The sequence below is a fragment of the Cnephaeus nilssonii genome (assembly GCF_951640355.1).
Source record: "Cnephaeus nilssonii genome assembly, chromosome: 11".
Taxonomy (NCBI): domain Eukaryota; kingdom Metazoa; phylum Chordata; class Mammalia; order Chiroptera; family Vespertilionidae; genus Cnephaeus; species Cnephaeus nilssonii.
In genome coordinates, this window is record NC_137082.1 from 75,068,665 (window position 1) to 75,094,619 (window position 25,955).

Genomic DNA, 25,955 nt, shown 5'->3' on the forward strand with positions numbered 1-25,955 from the left:
TGACTTATTGTAAAGTGGTAGACAGGTAACTGATTGGATGGAACGGTTTAACATTAGACACAGGTGAACTACCATAGCTGGTAGATGTTTGGATTTTGAGGCCTGTGGGTATGTGTCTTGTGTGTTCCTACTGGGCTTGGGTCAGCTGAGTGCCGTTTTCTGCCTGCACCTAGGGTTTCTCATGGGTGATATTCAACTTTTTGCTCAAATTATTTAATACATGAAATGTACTAACACAAATTTGTGTTTTCAAAGCAAGCATTATAGCAGAACTGACAGTACTTTATATGAAATTTCACACTTTCTTGGAGAAATGGACTTTTTATTTTATTGCAATTCAGTTGCACAGGCACCAGGGGGAGTAGTAGGTTCACATTTCGCAGCAGCACTGACCAGTGCTTTTCTTAGTTTTGCAGCTGCACATATGGTAGATTATTATCATTTTATGGTTACAGTTATAAGCAATTTGGTAGAAAATGACAGTTAAATTATGCAGTGTTACTTTTATTTGTTTTAATTTTGTAATCTAAATATATTTTTTAAATGAGAAAATAAAAGGCAGAACACATTTTAGTAATAGGAGAAAGTAACCCTTCCTGTGGCTTAGTCTTGTGCCACCCATTGGAGCTTGCATTTCATTTTTAATCAATCTCTTGTGTATGATAGGAATTGGAGCAGATAGCTGAGGGATTATGTCTGTATTCTGGGAGTGAATGTTTTCAGTTACATTATCGTGGCCCTACTCTTATTAAAAGGGAGATTTCACTGGCAATTGGATTGACACTTACATAAAGTTAAAAATCCTCTACCATTTTCTAGAGACAGAACATTCCCAAATTTTATTCCATGGGGCATCCTTAGAAATAATGTCAAGGCAAATTTATTTCCCTGAGCCCTATCAGGATTCGTACAGATTGCCCGCTGGGTACTTCGTTATCATGGCCTATTGGCATCTTTATACACAACCTTTTTTTTCTTTTTTTTTAATTGAAGCAGCTAACAGTGTGCCAGGAAAAGATGTGAAGAATGCCTGCCTTGTTTGTTTGATACTTCTATGTTCAAAGGGAGTGTCAGATAATTGGTACCTACCACTTGTATGAAGGTGACCGTGATCCAACTTTAAATGCATATCTATTAGAAAAGATTTGCTTTGAGTAAAGGGACTAAAGTTTTGTTTGCCATGTTTATTTAAGCACAAAACTACTTTCATTATTAAACTTTCCTTAGATATTTTCTTGACTCGTGCTCAGCATTAATACCTGTTGTTGCCGTATGGTGATTTGCATATCTTAAAACACAATCTGTCATTTCTACATGGTCTATATATTTCAGAGCCATTACCCAAACTGGGGGGAAGATATACATAACCTGGTTGATCATTGAAAATGTCAAGTATAGTAAAGTAATATAGTACTTGTAATCTTTATTCTGTTAGTATAATTAGGTCATATTAATGATTTTACCAATGTGGTGAATTATGTGGCATTTTTTTCATTGCTTTTAAGTCATTTTTAAAGTTATTGCACAAATAGTATAGATGGAACTAGAAAACAGTTCATTTTTAGGTGTCAGAAAACTGAATATTGCTGTAATCTTATTGATGCCAGTTAGAGAAAAAGAAGAAATTTTATTTTGATGCATAACATAGCCCTTAACTTTATTCAATGTGATTTTCTTTTTTATTGTATATAGGTAACCCTAACTTAATTCATTTGTATTATACCATATGTCATTTTGAATTCACTTAAAAGGGTAATCAAGTCAGGAATTAAACGTGCAATATTATTTTCCAGTAAAATAAATTTCATGTTTCCTTTAAAGGAAAATGGTATGTATAAGCACTTTCTTTGCAGTAAAGTGCCACCATTAAATAACATTTTGATGATGCTTTAAGGAGTAGTAGAGTGTTAAAACTTTTTTGGAGCATTAGCTTTTGTTATTTTAATGTAAAAATCCAACATTATGACTTGAAATACTGAAAATGATTTGAGAAATTACCAATTGTCTTACCTACATTTTATAAACCATATAGTGCCAAATATGTGCATGTACTCTACTGGATAATAGTCATGTTTGGAATGCAGGACTGCTAGAGAACCTCACGTCACACTGCTTTTCTTGTATAGATAAGGAATAGATATTTGGGAGTCACCAGCATACATTAAATTAGAAGCTATAGTAGAATATAATGTTGTGGAAAGAGGTAGTGAAAACAGACTAGGTCCTAGGGCATGATCTTCGGAAATATCTGCATTAATGGTGGGTAAAGAAAGGGAAAGTCAGTGAGAGAGATTTTAAAAGGAGTAATCTGTAAGGGAAAAGCAGAATGGGCCAGTAAATCAGGAGGAGAGATCATTTGAAGAGGGAGAAAGTGGCCAGCAAGGAGGATAAAAACCCCAAATCAGGTGGTTATATTTAGCAATTAATAGATTAGATGATATTTGTCAAGAAAACAGGGAAACATATTGTACTGGGCCAAACTTAAATTAGAAATTAGGAAGTAGAGACAATGAGTGTATATGAGTGTTTTAGAGTTTTGGTAACAGTGGGGAGGAGAGAGAGAGAGGTTGGCATCTTAAGAAGTACTAGTATATGGTGAGGGCTTTTCTTAGGATATGCTTTGTTGAAGGCTTATGGGAGAAGCCAAAAGCTTCCCTCTTTCTGGGACTCCAATGGTACAAATGCTGGATCTTTGGTTATATTCACACAGATCCCTGAGGCTCTGTTCCTGTTCTTTTTCAGTCTATTTTCTCTTCATTGTCAAATTGGATAATGTGTATTGTTCTATCTTTAAATTCACTAATTCTTTCCTATGTCCTCCCCATTCTCTTGTTGAGCCCCATTCAGTTTCGTTTTTTTAATTCTGGTTATTGTACTTTTCAATTCTAAAATTTTCATTTGAGCTTTATAATTTGTATTTATGAGACTTTTCATTTGTTTTAAGCATTTTTATAATTGCTCATTGAAGCATTTCATGATGGCTACTTTAAAAATCCTTGCCAGATAAGTCCAGCATCTGTGTCATTTCAGTATTGGCATCTGTCAATTGTCTTTTCTTATTCAAATGGAGATTATTCTGTCTCTTGGTATGGCAAGTTATTTTTAGTTGTATTCTCAGTATTTGGGGTGATAAGTTATAGTCTTATTTAAATCATCTCTTTTAACAGACCTTTTCTGACATGATAGCACTGGGGGGAAAGGAGACTCCACTTCATTACTTTAGGTGAGGAAGGAATTTCATGGTCCCCATTCAGCCTCCTTTGACACCCATGGAAGGGGTGCCTCATTACTGCTGGGTGGGGGAGGAATTCCACTCCCTACTAGACCTCTCCTGATACCACCCTGGCTGAGAAGGGCAGGGGCTTCCCAAATGGTTGTGAAATTCTTGGCTTTCGACTTAGCATCCTCTGGCACTACCCCAGTGGGGCGACACGTAATTAAAGCTAGATGGGATGGAGGTTCAGCCTCCCTGTGAGGCCTCTACTGATACAGTAATCATGAAGGATGTGGTAAAGGGAGTGACTACCATCAGTTAGTGATTAAAGCACTGGCTCATTACTCAGTCTACTCTGATACCACCTCAGCAGAAAAGGGGGCTGGAGTAGAGGAACACCAAGAAGTCTTAGTCCTTGCGGATGGAGGGGGGGATGGAGTTGCAGTGTATTCTGTGGTGTTCGGCTAGAGTAAGACAGTTCCTGTCTAAACATTTTCTGTTTTGCTAGGCGAGGTCCCCTTTCCTTTTCTTTTGGCTAGTGAGAGCAGGCTGCTTTTGGATTTTTCTTTCCATGTCCATTGGCATTTCTGGGCTGTTGGCTTCTTGAACACCCAGTCCAGGGTATATGAGGCAAAACAAAACTAAGCAATTCACCATTGTGTTGTTCCCCAGGTTCCTTTGGCCACTCTATCACCTTCTATCCTTCTTTCTGAATCTTCTTATGTTTGTTTTATATATGATGTCCAGGGCTCCATCTTGTCTGAAACCAGAAATCCCACTGTACTTACTTAATTTTTTTCTTAAAAATTTTTTCCTGGCTTGGCCAGTGTGGTTCAGTGGTTGATCATTGACCCATGCACCAAGAGGTCATTGGTTCAATTCCCAATCAGGGCACATGCCCAGGTTTCAGACTTGTTCCCCAGTATAGGGCATGCAGGAGGCAGCCGATCGAGGTTTCTTTCATCAATATTTCTATCTCTCCCTCTCCTTTCTTCTCTCTCTAAAAAAAAATAATCAATAAAAACATTTTTTTTTTAATTCTTTTCTGGCTACTAACATTGACTCAATTTTCTGAACATATCCAATTGTATTTATATATTATCTTAGTCCAAAAGAGGATATTTTTCTTCCTCCTAATGCAGACAAGGGTGAACTGATTTAGCTAAGACTGATTTTTCAAGAAAAACCACCACTAGACAGACACTAAATAAAGGAATTTTCTACCTCCTAGTGGAATTGCTTAAAACATGAAAGTAAAGTAAAAATCATTGGCTTTATTCTGGTCATTACTTTTGACTTGTACAATAGATCCAATTCTCTTTTGTTAAGCATCCTATATAATAAAAGCCTAATATGCTAATTGTCTGACCGTTCATTCGACCATTCAACCAGTCCCTATGATGCACACTGACCACCAGGGGGCAGACGCTCCCAACCGGTAGGTTAGCTTGCTGCTGGGGTCTGGCCGATCAGGACTGGGCAAGACAGGTCGGGCACGCCCTGGAGCCCTCCCGCGGTCCCTCCCCGGCCCCAATTGTGCACCGGTGGGGTCCCTCGGCCTGGCCTGTGCCCTCTCGCAATTTGGGACCCCTTAGGGGATGTTGGAGAGCCAATTTCAGCCTGATCCCCGCAGGCCAGGCTGAGGAACCCCACTGGTACACAAATCCGTGCACCGGGCCTCTAGTATATAGATAAAAACCTAGGTCTCAGGAATTGTTCTTTTAAATATGGCCTCTTGGATTAACTTATTTAGCAGTCAATAATGTTAAAATAGTAAGGCAAAAACCTAACTCCTTGACTTTAATGACATTGTCAAACTTTTCTCCTTGAGTGTTTTGGGTATTTCTCTATAATATTTCTTGAGTGGAGGGTCAAGCAAATAATCTGGTTCTTTACCAGTTCTTAAAATATCACTCCGCTAAACAGTCCACATAAGCTCAATTATATTAGGAACCAGTGAAGTGAAGTTCTTCATAAAATGCTTTATTACCTTCGGTCTTCAGAGCATTTGCTGAGTTTAGATAATAAACCTGCACATAGGAGTTACTTAATTTTTCTCTGAGCAGTAATTTACATTTGTGAGCAGTAGCCTCAGTCATTTTTAAAGAGGAAAGAAATGAGATATTCCTACTACTTTCTCTAATTTAACCTTAAAATGTTAGATGTGATTCCGTTCTATAAGAACTCTTCTTTTTCACTCTAGTTACGAATATTATGTTATGGCAATAGTTTAATTTTTACTGAGCATTATTATATTGGGTCAGATTTTCAAATCACATTAAAAAGGACATGCAAGTGTGGTGAGAATGCTGTTCCCTAAGGCCATAGCTAATGGCTGGCAATGTTAAACTGGATTCAGAAGCTATATTGTAAACTTGGGCTTAAAAGTGTGCTTGGGCAATGTAGAGGATGGATATCTATTTGAAAGTAGAAGAGAAAAATGTGGTTGTTTATTTTTTTCTGTGGACTCTTCTCCCAATATAAATTCTCAAGCCCTACAGGTAATACTTGCTAATTGTTATTAGTGCAGTAGTCAGCCACAATAGAAATGTTATACTGCTCTGGAAATCTAGACTACTGCTTCCTTCCAAAGGAGAAAATGGGTTATTTTGCATCTCATATTTTATTTTCTATATGCTTCTTTCCAGAACAAAAACAGGAAGCCAAAGAGAAAAAACAACACTATATTCTTAGAATAGATTAAAGGGAGGAAAGAAAGGAGTCCAATAATGTATTACACTGACCATAAAAGGGGAGGACGCCACCTGCTGATACGGAGGAGGGAGGGCGCTTAGAGATGCTGTGTACTGGGTGATGATGTGGTCCCAGACCAGCAGTCCGCATCACTCAGCAGCTTGTTGGAAATGTGGAATTTTAGGCCCCACCTCGGATCTACGGAACCAGTATACTTTGACAAGATTCACAGCTGATTCCCATGTACATTACTGTTTAGGAAGCATTGTTCTCTAGTGGTTCTAGGACTTTATTCCAAATCTCAGCTCACTGGCAAAGCAACCCAAGGTTAACCATTCACTTGTTAACCATTCTGTGCTGCAGATTCACTTGTAAAGGAGCTAATAATAGTACTTTGTGTTTTTTATTATTTTGATGAGACTCAAATATGAAAATATATTTAAAGTACTTAGAAGTGCCCACCCTCACGTAGAGGTTATACTGAGTCATCCTCAGATTCTCTAATTCAAGTACCTATTCCTGGTGATCAGCATTAATTGTGCAATAGGTGATGGTGGTATTTGGCTCTCACTAGAGAACTCTAATGAGGAATCTGAAGAAGGGAGAAGTGACAAGTACAAAAATTCTAAGAGCTGTAAGATGAACTATATGAGGAAAGCATAATGCCACTGGATTACTTCGTTTGGCAAAGAGAAGATTAAGGGACCTCTTAAATTCAGTTTACATTTCCACTCAGAAATGAATGGTCTTACATATCAGCATAAGTAGTTCCAATAGACAAATATAGGAGTCTGAAGAGAGGGAGGTATCATATGTATTGATACTGATAGTTTGTGGAGGGTTTTAATTTAATGACAAGAATGAAGCTCTTTCGCTTGAAGATAGGGAGCAGAATGAGATGGCTTCTTCCTAAGACGCTTTAGCGTGTTCCCCATGGCTGGAGCTAGTAGGCCCAGCCTGGCGTGTTTAGCTCTGCTTCACAAAGCATTGTACACACAGTTTCACGTCAGAGTCTAGAAATCTTAGTGTGTAGACTGCTTTCAGTGGTCTGTATTGTCAGGCATTTACCTGTTCTGAAATTGGAAATTTTCAAGAGTTTAATCATTGTTACTGCAGTTCACCTTATAAAGTAACTTCTGGTTGGGGTAGGAGTGTGATAACAGCCTCCCCCTCCCCCTGCCTCACAATTCTAGGCTAGTGTCTGCAACTTAAAAAAAAAAAAAAAGGCTGAATTGATTTAAAGCAGCTTCCAAATGGAGAAAATATGTCTCCTTCGGATCTAGCTGAAATATGGAACCTTTAAACAAAAGATAAATTTTTAAGCAGGTTAGAAGCAACAGAAAATGCATGGTTTTCAATAGAAATGTTTTTGCAACCTTGTCTTCAACCATGAATGCTTTAAAATGTATATGCGGAGTATTATGTGAAAAGAAAACTGTAAAGAAATAAAAATTCTGATCAGTGTGGCACATTGATAGCCTGTTTTTTAGGATATCTGCATATGAACTTTTAAATTAGGGTCCTTACCTTTAAAGTTGAAGAAATTAACTGTGTAGTTGTTTTCCTGAAAAACCTCAAGGTCTAATGATCTGAGCAAATGACAGTCTAAATGGTCTCAGTTCCGCCCTAACCTGTTTGCTCAGTGGATAGAGTGTCGGCCTGAGGACTGAAGGGTTCCGGGTTTGATTCTGGTCAAGGACACATGCCCAGGTTACGAACTGAATCCCCAGTAGGAGGCGTGCAGGAGGCAGCCGATCAATGACTCTTCCCCATCATTGGTGTTTCTATCTCTCCCTTTTCCATCCTCTGAAATCAATAAAAATATATTTTAAAAAGTAAAAATAAATAAATGGTCTCAGTTCTAAGTATGTTTCTACTCTACCTTGTCTGTAACTCTCCAGGAAACAAGATGGCGAGTATAATGCTTAGAAAACTAAAAAAACAAGTTAATTACTGTAACTAGACATCTTTCTATGGCTCACATGTTTGTTGCTGTTTAAACAGACTGAGTAGAGTCCAGAAGAAACTGGGTGTGAGGCACTTGACTTTTTCCCTTTGTAAGTATCCAGAACATTGAGTTTTCCCCTGTTTGTTTTAGAGATTTCTTCTCCTTCCCAGTGATAACTATCATGAGGAAATTGAAAAACTCTGTGGCTTTGCAAGGAATTTGCCATAAATTTCTTTTAATTAACGGGGAATTTCAGACTTGTATCAGTGGGTTGTACTCCAGCAGAGAGCACAACTTAATAAAAGAGTGCACACACACTCTTATCTATCTCTGCTAATCAGTTCACCTGGTATCAGATTTTATTTTACCAACAAATAATTTTCAGTTGCATATATTATCATTGAGTACCAGACTACATATATTATTTGGACCTTAGTGTTCATATCAGAGAACATGCAGGGGTTTTGAAAGGAGAGAAAAGGACATGCCTGTGAGGAAAATGTGGCATGGTCGAAAAGCATACTTGCTTCAGATGGGAAAATCTTGTGAGATTGGAACAATTTAAAATTTTTAATGAGTCAGTATTTTTAGCCTTCCTCTTGGCTAGTTTAAAGACCACATGGTCTGTCTCTGGTTTGTTTCAATTCTAAACTCAAAGCTAACATGAAATTCAATAGGCACTCCTTTGCCTTGATTCCTTAATTCATTCCTCTAACATTTTTGGCATGTCTTCTGTGTTCTAGAAAGATACCAAGATTAATATACTGTGATTTCCGAAAACATACAAGCCACTTCAGGTAATAGTAATATAACTGAATAATTTGAGCTCTATACCATTCACTAAAAGAAAGGTGCTTAACTCTACCTGGAAGGTCAGTGAAAGCTTAGAGGAGGAGATGAAATAAAAACAAGTTTGAAAGGATAAGTAGGAATTTTGTCACATTGAGGGCAGGCAAAATATAAGCAGAATACATAGTATATGCCTTCTTTATATATTATATAGTATGTAGGTGCTCAGAGTGAAAGGAGTACCTGCCCCAGTGAAAATCTTGAACTTCTATTTTCCCTGGGAGTCTGTGACTAATCGATAGCTTCAAGTTGCAGCCTCATAGTAAGCTGTTTGTGTCTCAAGGTGACCCTGAATAAAACATCTCTTTCTGTCCAGGAGCTTCTTTCTTTGATATGAAAATAACTTTTGTCTATCAAAACATTGGGGGAAATGGTGAACACCTAACAAATGTCACACTTGTGTTTTGGCAAACATCACCAGTAGCTTCCTGTACTGTCAGTCTTTAGCTGGAGTGGCCTCTGTAGCATTGGACACATTTGACCACATCTTTTTATTGATTCCTTTTTCTCTGCCTGCCCTTTATGTTGTTGTTACATTGTCCCTCTTCTCTCAGTTTGAACAGTTTTTTCTACAAGAGGTTTTCTGTGGTTCCTTGGTCATTTAAGTCCTCGTAGGAAGTGCTAGCATAGCACTACATAATGTTCTTGCCACTACTTTCATCAGATGTTATTATAAGTATGTGTCTCATTACCTGCCCTCACTGCTGGATATAGATTGACTTTGAAAAAATATTAAGCTTATTTAGACCACTGTTCCGTCTGTTGTTGTTACTGTTATTTTTAAGATGCAGCGTATTCAACAAGCTCTTCTAATTACTGTATTCTTTGAGCTTAGATACCTCTCCTTTCATTATGAACCAGTTCCTCTTCTACAAGCCATCTCTGGTTCTTTTTTGCTAAAGATTAATAATGAGAATAACGAAGCAAGTGGTTATTTATGCAGTCATGATTGACAAAGGTTATTAGAACAGGAATCTGCCCAGAAGTGGTGATTAGGTTATGAAAATGTTACGGAATACTGAAACCAATCACCATTTTTGACATTTAAGAAATACTATTCCCACTTTAATCATGATGACCTGTTATAAAACTATTTAAACAGAATAATCTCATTGGACAGTAATTTTTATACCAACAGCATACATAATTAAGTGTAAGGGTAAGATTCAGAAATGATCTGAGAGAAATGTGGGTCTTGGGAGGAAAATTCCACAATGAGAAGTGAGGAATGAACTCTCTCGGATAGAACTGTCTGTCTCCCAGACACCTGATCTACACAGTTAGGTGACCTTTTCCATTTATCATCTTCATCCTGAGCACTTCACAAGTTTGAGGAGCTGTTGGAAAAGGTACCCCAGGATAGGTTGCTATGTTCTTCATACTAGACTGTAAAAAATGTAAGGAGGTATATGGACAGAAAATGTCCTCATGATGGTTTTATTATTGAAACACTGACTTAATTAACAGTATGCAAAAACCAAGCAAACAAGACAAAAATCTAATTATATCCCTTTATGTTTAATACTAGTGTCCTGGTGTACGGATTCGTGCACATTGAAAGGAAATTAATTAGAAGAAATATTTTAATATCGCTATTCGCCCTTTCTCTGTAATAGAAGTGTCAACCAGATTCACAATCGACAATGACAGATGGAAACACAAGCGTGCGATTGGGGCCAGCGAGAGCTTTTTATGTATCGCGCATGCGCGAGTCAGCTTAGCCTTTTATAGATATAGAATAAACTTGTTTAATTAGGCCTGCTTTCTGATGTAACTAAACTTTTCCCAGCCCAGTGAAGCACCCCAACTTCTCTTTCAGGTAACTGTCAGCAACACAGCAGTAAATAACAACACAAAGCAGATTATTATTGTAGATCACTCAGGGAGAACAAAGAGTAAAATATTTAACTGCAGCAGCGTTTGACTATATTCTGTGCAGTGAGAAAACCTGAAGTCATTTTCAAGTTCCACCATTTCTTACTTCTTTTCAGCCAGGTCAAGTTTCTCAACTTTCTAAATCTCCATTTTCCAGCTAATGCAAAGAAAATAGGATTCTACCGAGTCTCCTATCTACTTACTCCAGGACTTCTGTGAGGATCAAATGAGATGAGGCACGGCAAAACACTTCACAAACATTTGATTAAAGTGTAAAATGTTTGCACCTGGCTATAAAGCAAGCCCATGTTCCTGGGCTGAAGAAACTCCAAGGAGGCTGATCACTAGGGAGAGGAAGCTGGGCATTGCTACATGACATCATTACCCAGTGCCCACAGTGACCATTTCCGGCATGGGCTGGGCTGGGGGCCACATTTTGCACCATGGAGTCTTGGCAGCATTGGTGGCGATTTGGTGGGGTGTCACTCCAGGGTGGTGGCGGGGCCTGTGTCCCACTTGGGATAAGCTGAGTGTTGGTATGTTGGCGCCAGGTCCGTGGTGCCATTATTTTTTAAATGGCCAGTGCGTGTCATGGCAGCTCCTGCGTTGAGTATCTGTCCCCTGGTGGTCAGTGTGCATCATAGCTAGCGGTCGGATGGACACTTAGCCTTTTATATAGAGAGATAACTCACATATAATAAAATTCACACTTTTAACATATATGACTCAATGGTTTTGAGTGTATTCCTAAAGACAGCATCTACTTCCAGAGCATGTTTATTACCTCTCCCATAAAACTCGTAACCATTAGCAGTTGCTTCCTGACCCCCCATCCCCCGCCCATACCTTCACAACCACTAATGCACTTTCTGTCTGTATGGATTTGCCTATCCTGGATATTTCTTTTTCTTCCCTGCAGCTTTTCTCATATAATAGGTACTTAACAAAGTTGGAGAAGGGAATAGAAAGTGGCCATGGATGTATGTAACTCTTATTGTAATCCGGCATCCTTAAAACTGAGTACTGTTCTTTCCCCTAGCTCCGTGGTCGGCAGACTGCAGCTCGTGAGCCACATGTGGCTCTTTGGCCCCTTGAGTGTGGCTCTTCCACAAAATACCATGGCCTGGACGAGTCTGTTTTGAAGAAGTGGCGTTAGAAGAAGTTTAAGTTTAAAAATTTGGCTCTCAAAAGAAATTTCCATCATTGTACTGTTGATATTTGGCTCTGTTGACTAATGAGTTTGCCGACCACTGCCTAGCTTATTGGAAGAGGTATTCAAAACAAACAAACAGAAGAGCAACAGTTTCATATAAATGAAATCATATATAGTATTTTGTGTCTGGCTTCTTTAGTGTAATGTATTCAAGGTTCATTTATTTAGTAGCAGGTAGCAATACTTTGTTTCTTTTTATGGCTGAATAATACTCCATTACATAGATATACTGCATTTTATTTATTCATTTATCACTTGATGGACATTTAGGTGTTTTCACTTTTTTACTATCCTATATAATAAAGAGCTAATATGTTAATGAGACTGGACTGTGGAATAACCTTCCGGAATGACCAGTGGGCGGGGCCGGGGCTGTGAGGGCCGCGCCCCTTTCACAAATTTCATGCATCAGGCCTCTAGTTATGAATAAAGCTGCTTTGAATATGTATGTACAAGGTTTTACGTGGGCACATATTTTCAATTCTCTTGGCTCACATGGTAACTCTGTCAACTTTTTGAGACACTGCTAAATTATTTTCCAAAGCAGCAGCACCATTTTACGTTCCCGTCAGCTATGAAGAAGGGTTCTAATATTTCCATATTCTTGTCAGTGTTTATTATTGTCAGTCTTTTTTGTTATAATCATCCTAGTAGATGCAAAGTGGTAAATCGTTGTGGTTTTGATTTGCATTTCCCTAATGGTTAGTGATGCTAAGTGTCCTTTCTTATGCTTCTTGACCATTTGTATATTTTCTTTGGGGCAATGTCTATTCAAGTCCTTTGCCCATTTTCAATTAGGTTAATAGTGTTTATTGTTGAGTCATGTAAGGTCTTATGTTCTGGATACCAGTCCCTTATATATATGATTTGCAAATATTTTCTCTCATTGACATTGTCTTTTTAATTTCTTCCTTTGAAGCACAAACTTTTAAATTTTGAAGTCCAGGTTGCTTACTTATTCTTTAGTTGCTGTTTTTTAAGTTATCCTTACCTAATCCAAGAAACAAAGATTTACTTTTATGAGTTTTATAGTTTTAGCTCTTGCATTTAGGTCAGTGATCCCTTTTCAGTTAGTTTTGTATATGATGTGAGGTAGAAGTCCAACCTCATTCTTTTCGTGTGTTTGCATTTGTTTTTATTTATTACAATTTCAGTGTTGAGAGAGAAATGTCTCTTAAATGAGATACTCATTGCTACTCTTTGTGAATATTATTTCACTGGTGGGGGGTGGAATACTTTACTGTGTTCATCTGAAGACTGCACTTACCTGCACTCTCACCTAATATGGGTGCTTTTCTGTCTCTATTCTGCTTATTGGGATCTGCAAAGCGGCACTCATGGATGCACTTTGAATCCATTTACTAGGTCTTTTTCCCCTTAATTTGCAATCTCACCTCTTCAGCTACAGTATAGAGAATGCCAAGATCTTCTAAGCCTCTATCAAAAATATCTATCAGAACAGCAAGAGAAGCTCACCATGTCTCTCTCAGTGCTTGATACTGCTAGAATGCAGGAACAACAGGTAAGCGTCTTTATTCTTACTTTTTCTTGTCTTTATTGGATCAGCATGATGTCAGAAGAGTCATTTGCCTTTTACTTTAATTGTCTCACAGTATATATAGGGTGAGCCAAAAGTAGGTTTACAGTTGTTTGTATGAAAAAATACAATAGTTAATAAATAATAATACACAAACTCTGTTTTGGGTACTCACAAATATAAACCTACTTTTGCTCCACCCTGGAATGTTGTCTTAAAACATGGAAATGCAGCATGTGATTGAGTTGATGTCTTTTTTTAAAATCTTTAATATATTTTTATTGATTTCAGAGAGGAAGGGAGAGGGAAAGAGAGATAGAAACATCAATGGTGAGAGAGAATCATCGATAGGCTGCCTCCTGCACGCCCCTCACTGGGGATGTAGTCCATAACTCAGGCATGTGCCCTGACCAGGAATCAAACCGTGACCTCCTGGTTCATAGGTCGATGCTCAGTCACTGAGCCACACTGGTCTGGTGAGCTGGTGTCTTTTACTTCCCTCTTTCCCTTTCCTCTCCTGTTCCTGGGGCCCAGGTGTCCGGAAGCAGCTGTGGGCCAGTGGGGACGCTCCTGGTTGTGTGAAAGCACAGCAGGAGTGGAAAGCAGGCTGCTGCTGTGCTGCTTAATGAAGATCAGGTGGCCTGTTTGTTACTCATTGTCCATAAGGAAAACACTAATGAGTCTTTCCTAACTTGTGCTTACATTTTTAGAACCATAAAAGTGACTTGGTAACTTACAAAGGCTTTAACTGGATAGAATTAAAATATTTTGCATGATTTTATGTTTGTGTATATATGTATTAGTCACATAAATATATGAGAGAGTTTGTAGATAAACATTTACATACATTTCATCAAATGGTATATATTATATAATTAAATGAAGTTTCAAAACTTTGCCAGTTATGATGTGAAACAAGCTTTACAGACTGACTTCTTGCTCTCCAGGAATTTATTTCATTTTCTTATCCATATGAATTTAAATCTTCAAATGGATGAAGATAAGTCTTGTATATTAAAACATTTTAGAAAAAAAAAAAGTGTAGTACAGTCAAAGTCATTCATACTGTGTTAAAGCACAGGTAATGTGCTCAGGTATTATCCTCCCCTCTGAATTAGAATCCTGTCCGGAATGGCTTTGTGCAGCCCTTCTGAAGAACACCATTGCTGTTCAACCTAGAGGCAGCTGCCTCAGGTGGGTTAAGAGTTTTGGCCAAGAAAACTCCAGTTTTTAACCTAAAGTTTGGACATATGGAAAACTTAAAAAAATAATAATAATAATTTTGCTGGAATGTGGGAAAACTTAGATTTTTTAAATCTGCTTTTCTTTTGAAGTCATGACATCTATAAAAAATGGCCAAGGTGTGAATGGTTTATTTGTATTCTAATTTGAAATACTTTCTTTTGTTCTGTTTTCTGAAAACCTAGGCTGTAAAATGATGAAGAGGAACATAGTCAGTCTTGATTGTGTTTATCTGGATTTTTCCTGCCACTTTGAAAACAGCAGGCGTTTTTTAAGGTGGTCCTTGCCTATTGCTCTAGGTGGGACAGAGAAAATTGTAGCATGAAGATCAGATGTTTTACTTTTGTTTTGGCGTTTTCCCTCCCTTCCTGTACATGACATAGGTGTGTTAGAGGGCACAGAAATGAAGGGCAGCCCATTGCCAAGGGTATGTGAGGGGAGGTGAAGGGGCCTTTCATTGGCCAGCATAGAGTCTTAGGACCTTAAAGATATAGACGGAAATCAGCACTAGGGGCTCTAAAGGAATCTAGATAAAGAGGCCTAACCCTTTTTCTATCTATTTCTGAAACTGGGGAAAAGAAAACTTCCTCAGGGATTAGTGAATCTAACATAGTGAATCTTGGAGGTTTCACTAGAGACCAACCAGAGTTAACACTTCCTTTCTTAACCTTAACTTTGAGGGGCAAAACTAAAAAAAAAAAAATCACAAATACTAGAATGAAAATGTTGGTCAAGTATATGGAGACAAGAGTATACCTTCAAAAAAAAAAAAGATACTTGAATTTTCATTTTGACTTAATGCTGAGAAAATTTTCAAGAAGTACCTGATGGCCAAGTTTTAGTTTATGTCTTCTTTACAATGAAAATGAAATTGCGAGTGAAAGGCTGCTTGTAGGCTCTGCCATTTGAACCTAGAGAGGGAAACCATGTTTCGTTTTAAATACTAAGAGGAGATTATCACCTGTTTCCTGTGCTACCTGACTTGTTCTTTGTGACCAGCTTCTCTTCGCTGAGCCAAGGTAGGCACCTTCTCCTGTGGGAATTGGGTAAATATGGCCGAGTCTGATTTGGTTAGGAAGGGCGTCATTGTGAACACTCAGCCTAAATGAGGACGCAATTAACTTCAATGTCCTCTGTGTGCTTGCAAGTGGACTGTGCTCATCTCTGTCACAGCGCCGTTCTTGTTCTTTTGTGATGATTGTTTATTCACCTGTCTTCTCATCCTGATATATTGGTCTTTGTACACTCAGAGCCTAACATAGGGTTTGACTCAAATATTTTTAAATAAAAATTATATAAATAACTTACTATTTTTTTTGTTTCCATCCATCACCATTTATCCTAACTGTACCCTCTTCCACCTCCTTCCCCCTATTCCAACCCCCCCTTTCCCCAGCAGTCACTGCACTATTGTCCATGTCCACGATTTTTTTCTCTTTTATTTTCTTTTTTGCTCAATCCCTTCACCCCCCGCCCCACCAGAACACTAATTCGGGAAAAATATATGCACCCCTATGTTTATTGCAGTGTTATTTACAGTAGTCAAGATTTGGGAGCAGCCCAAATGTCCATCAGTAGAGGAGTGAAATTTAAAAAAAAAAAGTGTGCATATATATATATATATATATATATATATATATATATATTAAAATTTTTGTAACAAATATTTATATGGTGCTTACTGTGCACCAGGTACTGTTCTAAGCTTTTAACACATATTAAATCATTTAGTTACATTAAATCATTACAACAGAGATAATAACCTCATTGGGTTATTAGAAGAGGAACCCCAGATAGAATGAGTGGCTTGCTCAGGTCATACAGCTAGCAAGCCTGGCTTCATTGTTTTTTGAAAAAAGAATAACTTAAGTAGCTAAAACAATTGTTTGCTTTAAATGTCCTTGTTTCTATGGCTAACCCTCATTGGCTCTTACTCTGACATATGGTTTTTGAACACCAGAGCACAAATATAGTAGATATGGTGGGAAACTATTTGCTTTTTCTGTGAGTAGCCACAATGTCAGTTAAACATAAAATTTTAATTTGCTCTCAAAATAAGTTGTATGTTGTTGTGTTGTTTTTTTTAAAAAACAACCTCATCTCCAGATGTTGTGATGAAGATGGCAGCAGTTCATTCTTCATGAGACATTCATTTGACTTTGAGAGACTTGTTCTGTTTCTTCTTTGCATCGGTTGCCATCTGGCTCAAATTGCATATTATAGGTTTTGCTTATAGTTTTATTAAATCCATAGTTCTACAGAAGAATGCCCTGTCTTATGATTTTCTTTTTCAACTTCTGCCGTTTCCTTGAAAAGAAATTGGTCCATTTACAAGGTAAATTGTTCTTTGCTTTTCTCATTCTCTTTCTTGCTTTGCCTCAAAGATAAATACATTTTGGAAATCATTACAAGTTTTTTGTGGTGGATTCTACAAAGGTTTTTCACTTGTTCTGTTTAGATTGAGATATTTCACTGGTGTGTGTCTGTTACTCCATTTCCTTATCTTAAGAAACAGTGCCCAGTGTAGCCTTAGTCTGGGACATGGGAGGATCTAGTAACCATGTTTTGACCAATGTGCATTTTAGAATATAGCTTTTCTTATCATAATTGAATGGTACTTCTTTTTTTGTGAACCTGAGCTTAAACAGTGTCACCTCAAACTGTGATGCTTGTAATTTCTATTTCAGTCATATTTGATAGGCTGCACCATTTTAGAAATGTTAGTTTCTCCTCATTTCTCCTTACTAAGAGTATATTAAGATAAGACCTAGGCAGCATCTGAGTAGCTGTATTTCTAAAATGTTAGTATTCAGGCCTAACTTACTATTTTTCTTCTCTCTCTCTCTCTCTCTCTCTCTCTCTCTCTCTCTCTCTCTCTCTCTGGTAAGTGTACAAAGGTAGATTTGGAATGTTCTTGACGTTGCTCCCTTTTTTATAAAATGGATAAAATCATTATCACATTTTAGCCAGCAGCAGTGGATATTAATGAATCCCTGTTGTTCTCATCTGGCCATTATATTCCCTTTTATTGGTATTGTTTCTCTCTGGTCCCTTTTCTGTTGCTGCTCATTATTTCCTCTTGTTTCTCTTTTCCCCTTCCGTTCTTTGGCTTCTCCTTATTTCCCACCAAGTCTCTAGATGCTTTTCAAGTTCTAATTCCTCTCTGGCTTTTCTTTCCACCATTCTGTCTGTCCTCCTACTCATTCAGGGAAGCTTACATTGTTTCCTATCACCTGCATATGGAAGAATCCCTAAATAAAGGTCTTCCCCTGTGATTGTGCCAAAATTGCTTAAATATCTGTTTCATTACTTCCACTGCCACTGCTCTATGTCATATAATCTTGGGGCTGCAATCCCTGCAGTTTTAAAAAATATTCTTGAGTTCTCTTTAGTTGATAGTCATTTGCCATATCTACTTAGTAATCATAGAATTAAAGATCTACTCTAGTGCAATTTGGAGTTGTAAGCTAAGAGCTGGTGTACATGCTGCTATTTTCCTGTCACACAGAGATGACCTTAGAATCTTCATTACAGTCCCAATAGCCACTGTTAGTCCATTCAAGTTGACACAAAATTGATTTTCATTCTTGGTTTAAAGATCTTCCAGGTCTTCTGCCTCCAGACAACAAACTACATGTGCCATGCAATTGCCTGAGGATGCTACCCAGATAGAGGAGCCCAAATAGAGGCAGGTGGTCTCCATGAGCTGAGGAGATGGAGCTGGGAGCTTGAGGAGACTAAGGTGAGGTGAGATTGCAGAGCAGAAAACCAGTGAGGGGAGAGCTGCAATAGGAAGGTACTTCAGAGACCAGCACAGGGTCTCTCCCACATTTTAAACTAGTTAATGATCAAGCATAAATATAAGAATAGTTAATGAGTCTGGGGGAAAGAACTAACAAAAGAGGGAACAATTCTTGGAGCTTACATAGGCTGGGAATAGATCCTATTTGTACCAGGCAGGCTGGCATCAGGTACAGTACTTAGAAGGGTATTGCATCAGAAAGGGCAAACTCAACCCTAGACTAAAAGGTGCTTTGGTTCTACCTAACAAAACTTAAAAGCAATACTTGAGGTAATTATATGCTCTCTGGTTTTTGTAGGTTTACCACTTACATCTTAGAGTTCTACTTTGGGACTTCTTAACATGAACTATCAGAGGTTAATGCTACCCTGGTCTCTACTCACAGAAATCTGTTAACTCACTTTTCTTAGACTGCCAGAGTTTCTTTCAAAGTGTTCATGAAATCTCATGACTTTTGCTCATGCCCAGTGGCAGTGAAGATTCAAACCTAAACCTGTGATCTCCAGGTCAGTGTCTTTCTGTTGCACTTCAGCTGCTTGGTTGGAAACAAGATTGGGATTCTAATTTTACTCTTCTGATAATTCAGTCGTGTGCACTTGGATATGTCATTTTTTGAGATATAGAAAATGAGACCACAGAGGGAAAGAGAAGAAGAAAGTATAAGGTCCTTTCTATTCTAACATTCCTTTATTTTCTTACTCAATTTTTCTTCACTTTGTTTGCCCCTTGCTCAACTTCCTCCCACCCACCCCTTTTTCCTTTTTTTCCTTTTTCTCACCAGCTAACTCTCCTTACATTGAGAGTTGATTATGTGAAAGCTGTCTGTCCTGAGTGGTGCATGTACCGCTGAAACCCTCTCAGGGTTTCAGTGAGCTTTCCTTGCTGGCGGGAGCCATTTTCTGTTTTCCTCCCAGCAGGATGTCACTCAGATTCTACTTTCTCTGTCTCTGAACACCATATTCAAACTGAAATTAATTTTGTGATCGTCATCTTGAACATGCTCAGCCAGAAAACTTAATTCTAAATTTTCACAGACAAAAGCAATTGTCTTCTTATTCTTTTAGACATCATGAGATTTCTCCTTTTCATGGGTAGTTATTTAGTGACAAGTCTGCCCTTTTCTGCAGCTCTAAATTAACTATTTAAAAAAATCACATTTCCTTAGGACCTTTGAACACTGATTGAATTAGATGGTGGAGGTGAGGATGCAAGGCAACGTTACATAGTTTCTTGTTCTGATGAGGACAACAGCAGTCATTGTGAAGCTGCTGAGTTAAAAGAGCAGCTATAACCATATTTTGTATTGAACTGTAGTCCTGATTCTATTCATGTTTAACTTATGCTGCCACTTTTGTCTTTCTTTTTCATTTATTTTAGCCCCATTTTGCTGTGCATCATGATTTCTCAGGAATTTTCTTGCACAGAAGAAAATTAACCATATGTTTTTCCTTAAATAGAAGCCAATTTTCTAAACAGAAAATAGGACATTTCCATTTGTGGCTAACAGACATAGCTGGAAAGCCTGTGGCCGATTTTGTTCTGGGCCCCTTTCTTTCATAAGTCTGATGTCCATATGGGAATACTTCCACACCATCCAGCCTTCTGTGTCCCCTCCTCCCCCTTCCCCCTACCTCACTTTCTCATCATCAGGCATCAGCCTGATATTTCCAGTCAATATGGGGTTGTGTTAACCCAGTCATCGTTTCCTATTTAAGTAATGTCACCAATATAGAAACTATCTTATTTAATAAGAACTTACTTAAATAAACTAAATAATTAAGAACGGTAGTGATTTAATGAATTATACACTATTGGGGATATAATAGAAATTCATGAATATTAGTAATAGATATATACATACATACATACAAGGATGGATCGATGGGGGAGGAAGGCGGATTTATTTACAGTGGAATGCGGAAAGGCCAGCTGGAAAATGTGGGAGGAGTGCTAAAGTTGGAAAATCATTCTTTTGAAACCATGGGAAAGATGGGATCAAGCACAAGTCGTCAGTGGCTGCTAAATCTAGTGAGAAATATTGAGGATGAGCAGGATATCAGTGTGGCCTTTAAGCATCTCCCCTTAGACTACTTAGTAATTGTGAGGGAGTAAAAGAAAACAGTAATTATACAGTGTGTGGGGTTCGGGGGAGGTTTCCAGGAGATCAAAATTAACATCTCCAATGAAAGACAGGTGGACTCTTATGTCTCCAGATGCTAAACTTTGATAACACGTCACCTATTCAGTATTCCAACTGAGAATGCATGACCTGAATCTAAATTGTAAGGTAACATCAGACAAGCACAGAATGACAAACCTCCTATTAAATAAAGGAGGGAGGGGGCTGCCTACTTCAAAAATGGAAATATCAGAAAAGACAACGGCTCTGGAATTATTCTAGATTAACAGGGAATTAAGAGATATGACAACTAAATACAGTATCTGATACTAGACTGTCTATCGTGTAACATTCAGAGGAATATACTATAAAGAATATTATTAGGTCAGTTGATAAAGTCAGAATATGGATGATGGATTAGGTAAAACTTTGAAATTAATTACTATGATTATGTAAGAGAACATTCCTATTCATAAGAAATGCTCACTGAAATGTTTAAGAATAAAAGGTCATGAGGTGTGTAAAGTTACCTCAAAAACTTCAGAAAATATATGTATGTATATGTGCAAATGCTGAATGTGGAAATGATAGAGAGGAAATAATGTAGACAACAGGTAAACCTTGGTAAAGAGTATATGAGTGTTAAATGTACTTTTTATTGTTTGTTTCTAAATAACTTTTCCAAATTAAAAATAACCGATTAAAGCTTTTGTCCCCCTCAGTTAGAATTAATGGCCAAATAATTTTAAAGTCCTACCATGTGGCTACTGTAATTACTGTATTTTTTTATATGTGTCTTGGTTATATGCTTACTCTTTGCCATGATAGAAAGCCACTGGATTAGGCATGTCATAGTAAATAAGCAAAACAGAGAAAGACATAGATCTCTTGTGAATCCAGCTACCTATTAGCGGAATAGCTCTGAGATCTCAGCTGTCCAATAGAACTATGATGATAGAGCTGCTCTATGTGTGCACTGCCCATATAGTAGCATGTCACCAGTGTGGCTATTGAGCACTTGAAATGTGTCTAATGAGGCTGAGTTTTTAAGTTAATCTTAACAAATTAAATTTTAGTAGTTTCCCATGGCTGGCGGCTGCCATATTGGACAGTGCAGTTCTGGGTGGTGATTAAGCCTGGCTATGAGAAGTTTATATGTTCCCATAACAAGCTGACAGTTTTAAGAGATGAACTAGTTATGACTGGGCTTGTTAGTTTAGGTGAGATCTGTCCTTTTCAGAAAGAATCTGGTATATTACACATGTTTTTACCTATCCGTTGGTAGAAAATTTTATTGTTGAATACTAAGGAATGAAATCAAATGAAAATTTCAATGTCAAAATGAAATATAATTATTGCAGGTGTGTTTCCAGGTTACATTAGTCACCAAAAACTGAAATAGATGGAGGGCTTCCCTTTTAGTGACTTTTTCTGATTTAAGGGACACAATGGATGTGTGGAAGGAGGAGGAGGGTAGGAGGACACAAGGATGCGGTAGTTAAATGATTTAAGAAAAAAATGCAAGATACTCTAAATGCTACAGGAGAAGTACATTAAGTACTTTTGACACACATTTGAATAGATTAGATGTTATCTAAGTTTCTTTCCAGCTCTAACTTTTATGGTACTAAATTTTAGGAATGCTGAGCAGGAGGAAATCTCTGAGAGTGCAGCAGTCAGATTAATTTAAGATTTGGAGCTCAGCGTGTGACTTGTGTTGTTATATGATCTTAATCTCCCAGACCATGTGAATGATTTCTGTTTTGCTAAGTAAATTTATTTCATTTTAAATGGAGCATCGATTAAAAGAAAACTCTGGTAAATATTCCAAGAATGTGGTATCATCCTGGTTGCTTTAATAGCTTTTTTAAGAGTGATAATCATGCTTTATATTCAGTCAGCATAAATATACATACTCCTTGTAGAGGCAACATGTTAAGAGAGTAGGCGAAAGGAAGTGTAAACATAAAAGGTACTTGTGTGTCTCCCTGAATACATTACTGTTTAGCACTGTTGGACAAAAGGAGCAACTTGAAGCCTCAGTCCCCTGCTCCTTCATCTTTCACTGCATCAGTAGGCCTCTCAGTGGCATTGGCAGGTAATACTATTGTGGTTGGTTAGCCAACCATGTTGGTAGCTTCAGTCTTCTTCCAGACTGAGTCAAGACACACTAACGTTTTAAGTGTAATGCTCTGTTGATTCATAAGTCTATTGCTCTCTTTAGCTTACACCTTTGCAGTGATCAGAGCTTTCAAAAGGTGTGTAGCCTTAAGCATTTTGCTCTGCTTTGGGCATGAAATAAGAGTTTGCTGAAAGCCTGTCTGCTTGACAGGTTGAGTGACTACCATTTTTCTCTCTGTCCTTATGCTGTTACATAAATGAGTTTTGCTCGGTGCCTCTTCTCTCAGAGCTTTTGCCTGAATACTCAGACTACTGTCTCAAAGAGAAATACACCCACCTAGAACTGTGTGCCACCTTCACCTCACTTTTTTAAAGCAAAACACTATATTAATCAACTAGGGGCCCGGTGCATGAAATTTGTGCACGGGGGAGGGTTCCCTCAGCCCAGCCTGCCCCCTCTCACATACTGGGAGTCCTCAGGGGATGTCCTACTGACGGCTTAGGCCTGCTCCCCTTTGCGGGAGGCGACCAGGCTGATCAGGGGAAGGCACCAGCCCCATCACCCCACTGCTACAGCCACTGCCAGTCACTGCAGCCGCCAAGGTATTTTCATCAACACGGACTCCAGTCCCTTCACCATGAAAAAATGACAACTTTCTTTAGGCATTTTCAGGATGTGTCTTTCATAGGATATGACATTTCTTTCTTTCTTTCTTTCTTTTTTTCTTATCCTCACCTGAGGATATGTTTCCATTAACTTTTTTCCCCTTCCCTCTGATCGCAGGCTCGGCCCCTCTGATCACCAGCTCGGGCCGCCCAGGCTTTAGGCTTGGGCAGGGGGTCCCCCGCCCCTCTGATCGCCACTTGGTCCCTTCCCGATCCTAAAGCCTCAGCCTGAGGCTTTAGGCTTTGGCAGGGGGACCCCGCCCCTCCGATGGCTGGCTCAAGTGACCTGGGTGCCAAGGATGTTCCTGGGACCCAGGTACGTATGCAAATTAACCGCCATCTTTGTTGGGTTAATTTGCATACTCACTCTGATTGGCTGTGGGCATCGCAGAGGTATGGTCAGTTTACATGTTTGTCTATTATTAGGTAAGATTAAACCCACAAACTGGGTGTATCAGGATTCCCAAGACCACCCCCAGGTTTGTTGGTTTACTACGTTATGACAAATAGTAATGCTCCCAGCTAAGATTTATTATAGTGAAAAGATACAAAACAAGATCAGCAAAGGGAAAAAGATACTTGGGGTAAAGTCTGGAAGAAACCAGATACAGTCTTATAAAAATCTTGTCCAAGTGGAATCACATGAGATGCATTTAATTCCTCCAGCATCTAAAGATGACAACATATGTGAAGTATTCTCTACCAAGGAAGCTCATTAGGGACTCAGTGCTCAGGGTTCTTATTGAAAGCTAGTCATGTTTTACCTTCTATCTAGAATATATTAATTTCCAGACTTCCAGAAGGAAAGCACATGTCAAGCATAAACCATATTGTTTACAGAAACCACTTAGGTACAGTAAAATACCCTTATCATTTAGGGAATGGTGGGAATACTCCCAAAATCCAAGCTCCCATAATGCCAGCCAAGGGCCAGCTTTACAAGCAGCCTTTCTAAAGATAGCAGTCTCTGACATGCTATGTTAATTCTTTTCTGTGTCTGGATATGCCTCAATCACATACAGACTTGGGACTTTAACCTACTTGTAACTTTCCTTATGCCTAATCTCTCCACAGTCTTTTTTGTTATCATTAGTGTCACTTAGAGATTAATAGAAATATAGTGTACTCTGCACCTACTCTTTTGCCTAATGGGGTCATTTCTATGTCTTTAGGTTATACCACCAAATCTTTCCTCTTCATCCTTGCCACTGTTGTGTTGTTGTTTTTTTAAAATTTGCTTTGCTTTGTTCTTCAAGAATATGGTGTCATAGTTGCATCTGAGCCTTTAACCACAGATTCCGTTATCCCTCAAAGCTGCAGGCTAATATTGTCTGAAAGAAGATTGCATGAATACCTACCAATATGCTTAATTTTTAGAAACCTTAGAGTTGAACCTATAGCACCCTAGGGAAGCTCTTATGTCTATTATAGGTATAAATTGTAGGTATTATATGAGCAGACTGAGAAATAAATTGGGCCTTTAAATCAGGTCTAAATCACTGTCATTGCATACTTCCAAGTGATTTAAGATTTAAGAATAAAGAAAATGCTTTATTCTTCTGGCAGAATCCCAGTTAAAAGCATTTGGGTAAAGATAATAAGAAAGAGATATGGAAGTGATGAAATTGTGGTAGTAAACAAAATAGGAGTAGATGATGCTGCCCTAAAAACCGAGTGAAGGTTAGCATAGAAATAAGATATTATAGTAATAGGGATGTAAAATTTATAATATTGAGCATATGCTAGAAGACTCATTGTTGTAAATTCAGAATATATAATAGTGTTTGGCCCAAGTGAAGGTAAAGGAAGTAGTGAGAAGTACTATTTTAACTAACAAGGAAAACCTAATTGGTGAGGAGCAAGTGATAGGAACTTTTCAGAGGAAGTGACCATTTCATTTCAGAATTCATATTAGTAAAATAACTGGTGGGAATATTAACTAGAGGGCCTAGTAGCATCACTAGTAAATTGTACCAACATTTAAAGAAATAATCCCAATTCTACATAAAGTCTTCTAGAAAATTAAAGAAGAGGGAATACTTCCGAGTTCATTCTATGTGGCCAACATCACCCTGATGCCAAAACCAAAGATGTAATTTCTCTCCAAAATGATTTAAAGATTCAGTGCAATCCCAATCAAGATCCCAGCAATATTTTTTCTAAGAAGTTGGCAAGTTGATTATAAAATTGATATGGAAATGTAGAGGCCCTAGAATAACCAAGACAATGTTGAAAAAGAAGAACAAACTCAGAGGGCTAATGCTGCCTAATTCTCAGTCTTATTATAAACCTACTAGAGTCCCATTACACGAATTCGTGCATGGGTGGGGTCCCTCAGCCTGGCCAGCAATTGGGGTTGATCGGGGCCATCTTGCCCAGTCTGGGGGGAGGGACCGTGGGAGGTCGGCCGGCCAGGAGGAGGGACCACTTCCCCCTGGTGGTCAGTGTGCATCATAGCTACCGGCCAGTTGTCTGGTCATAACGATTGCTTAGGCTTTTATATATATAGATAGTGCAGTATTGATACAAAGATAGACAAATCAGTGAAATAGAGAATCCAGAAACAGATCCAAACATGCCTAAATGATTAGTTGATAAAAGTGCAGAAGAAATTTAGTGGAGATGGAATAGTCTTTTCAACAAATGGATATTCATATGGATATCTCACAATTGCA

General features: G+C 38.3%; 1 protein-coding gene across 6 annotated transcripts in view; it reads left to right on the top strand.

The window, feature by feature from the left end:
• Nucleotides 1–25,955, top strand: part of KIAA1328 — a gene marked incomplete at its 5' end in the record, with an annotated part of 160,341 nt that overhangs the window by 41,286 nt on the left and 93,100 nt on the right. For 4 of the 6 annotated variants that reach the window (XM_079784464.1, XM_079784463.1, XM_079784462.1 and 1 more), the window contains one exon: nt 13,188–13,315. The exons of 1 other annotated variant lie outside the window; for it this stretch is intronic. In XM_079784464.1, coding sequence (XP_079640590.1) covers nt 13,188–13,315 — 128 coding nt within the window. Of the gene's footprint in view, nt 1–13,187; nt 13,316–17,468; nt 18,881–25,955 lie in introns of those variants that run through there. One more of the 6 variants, XM_079784466.1, reaches the window with a different exon arrangement.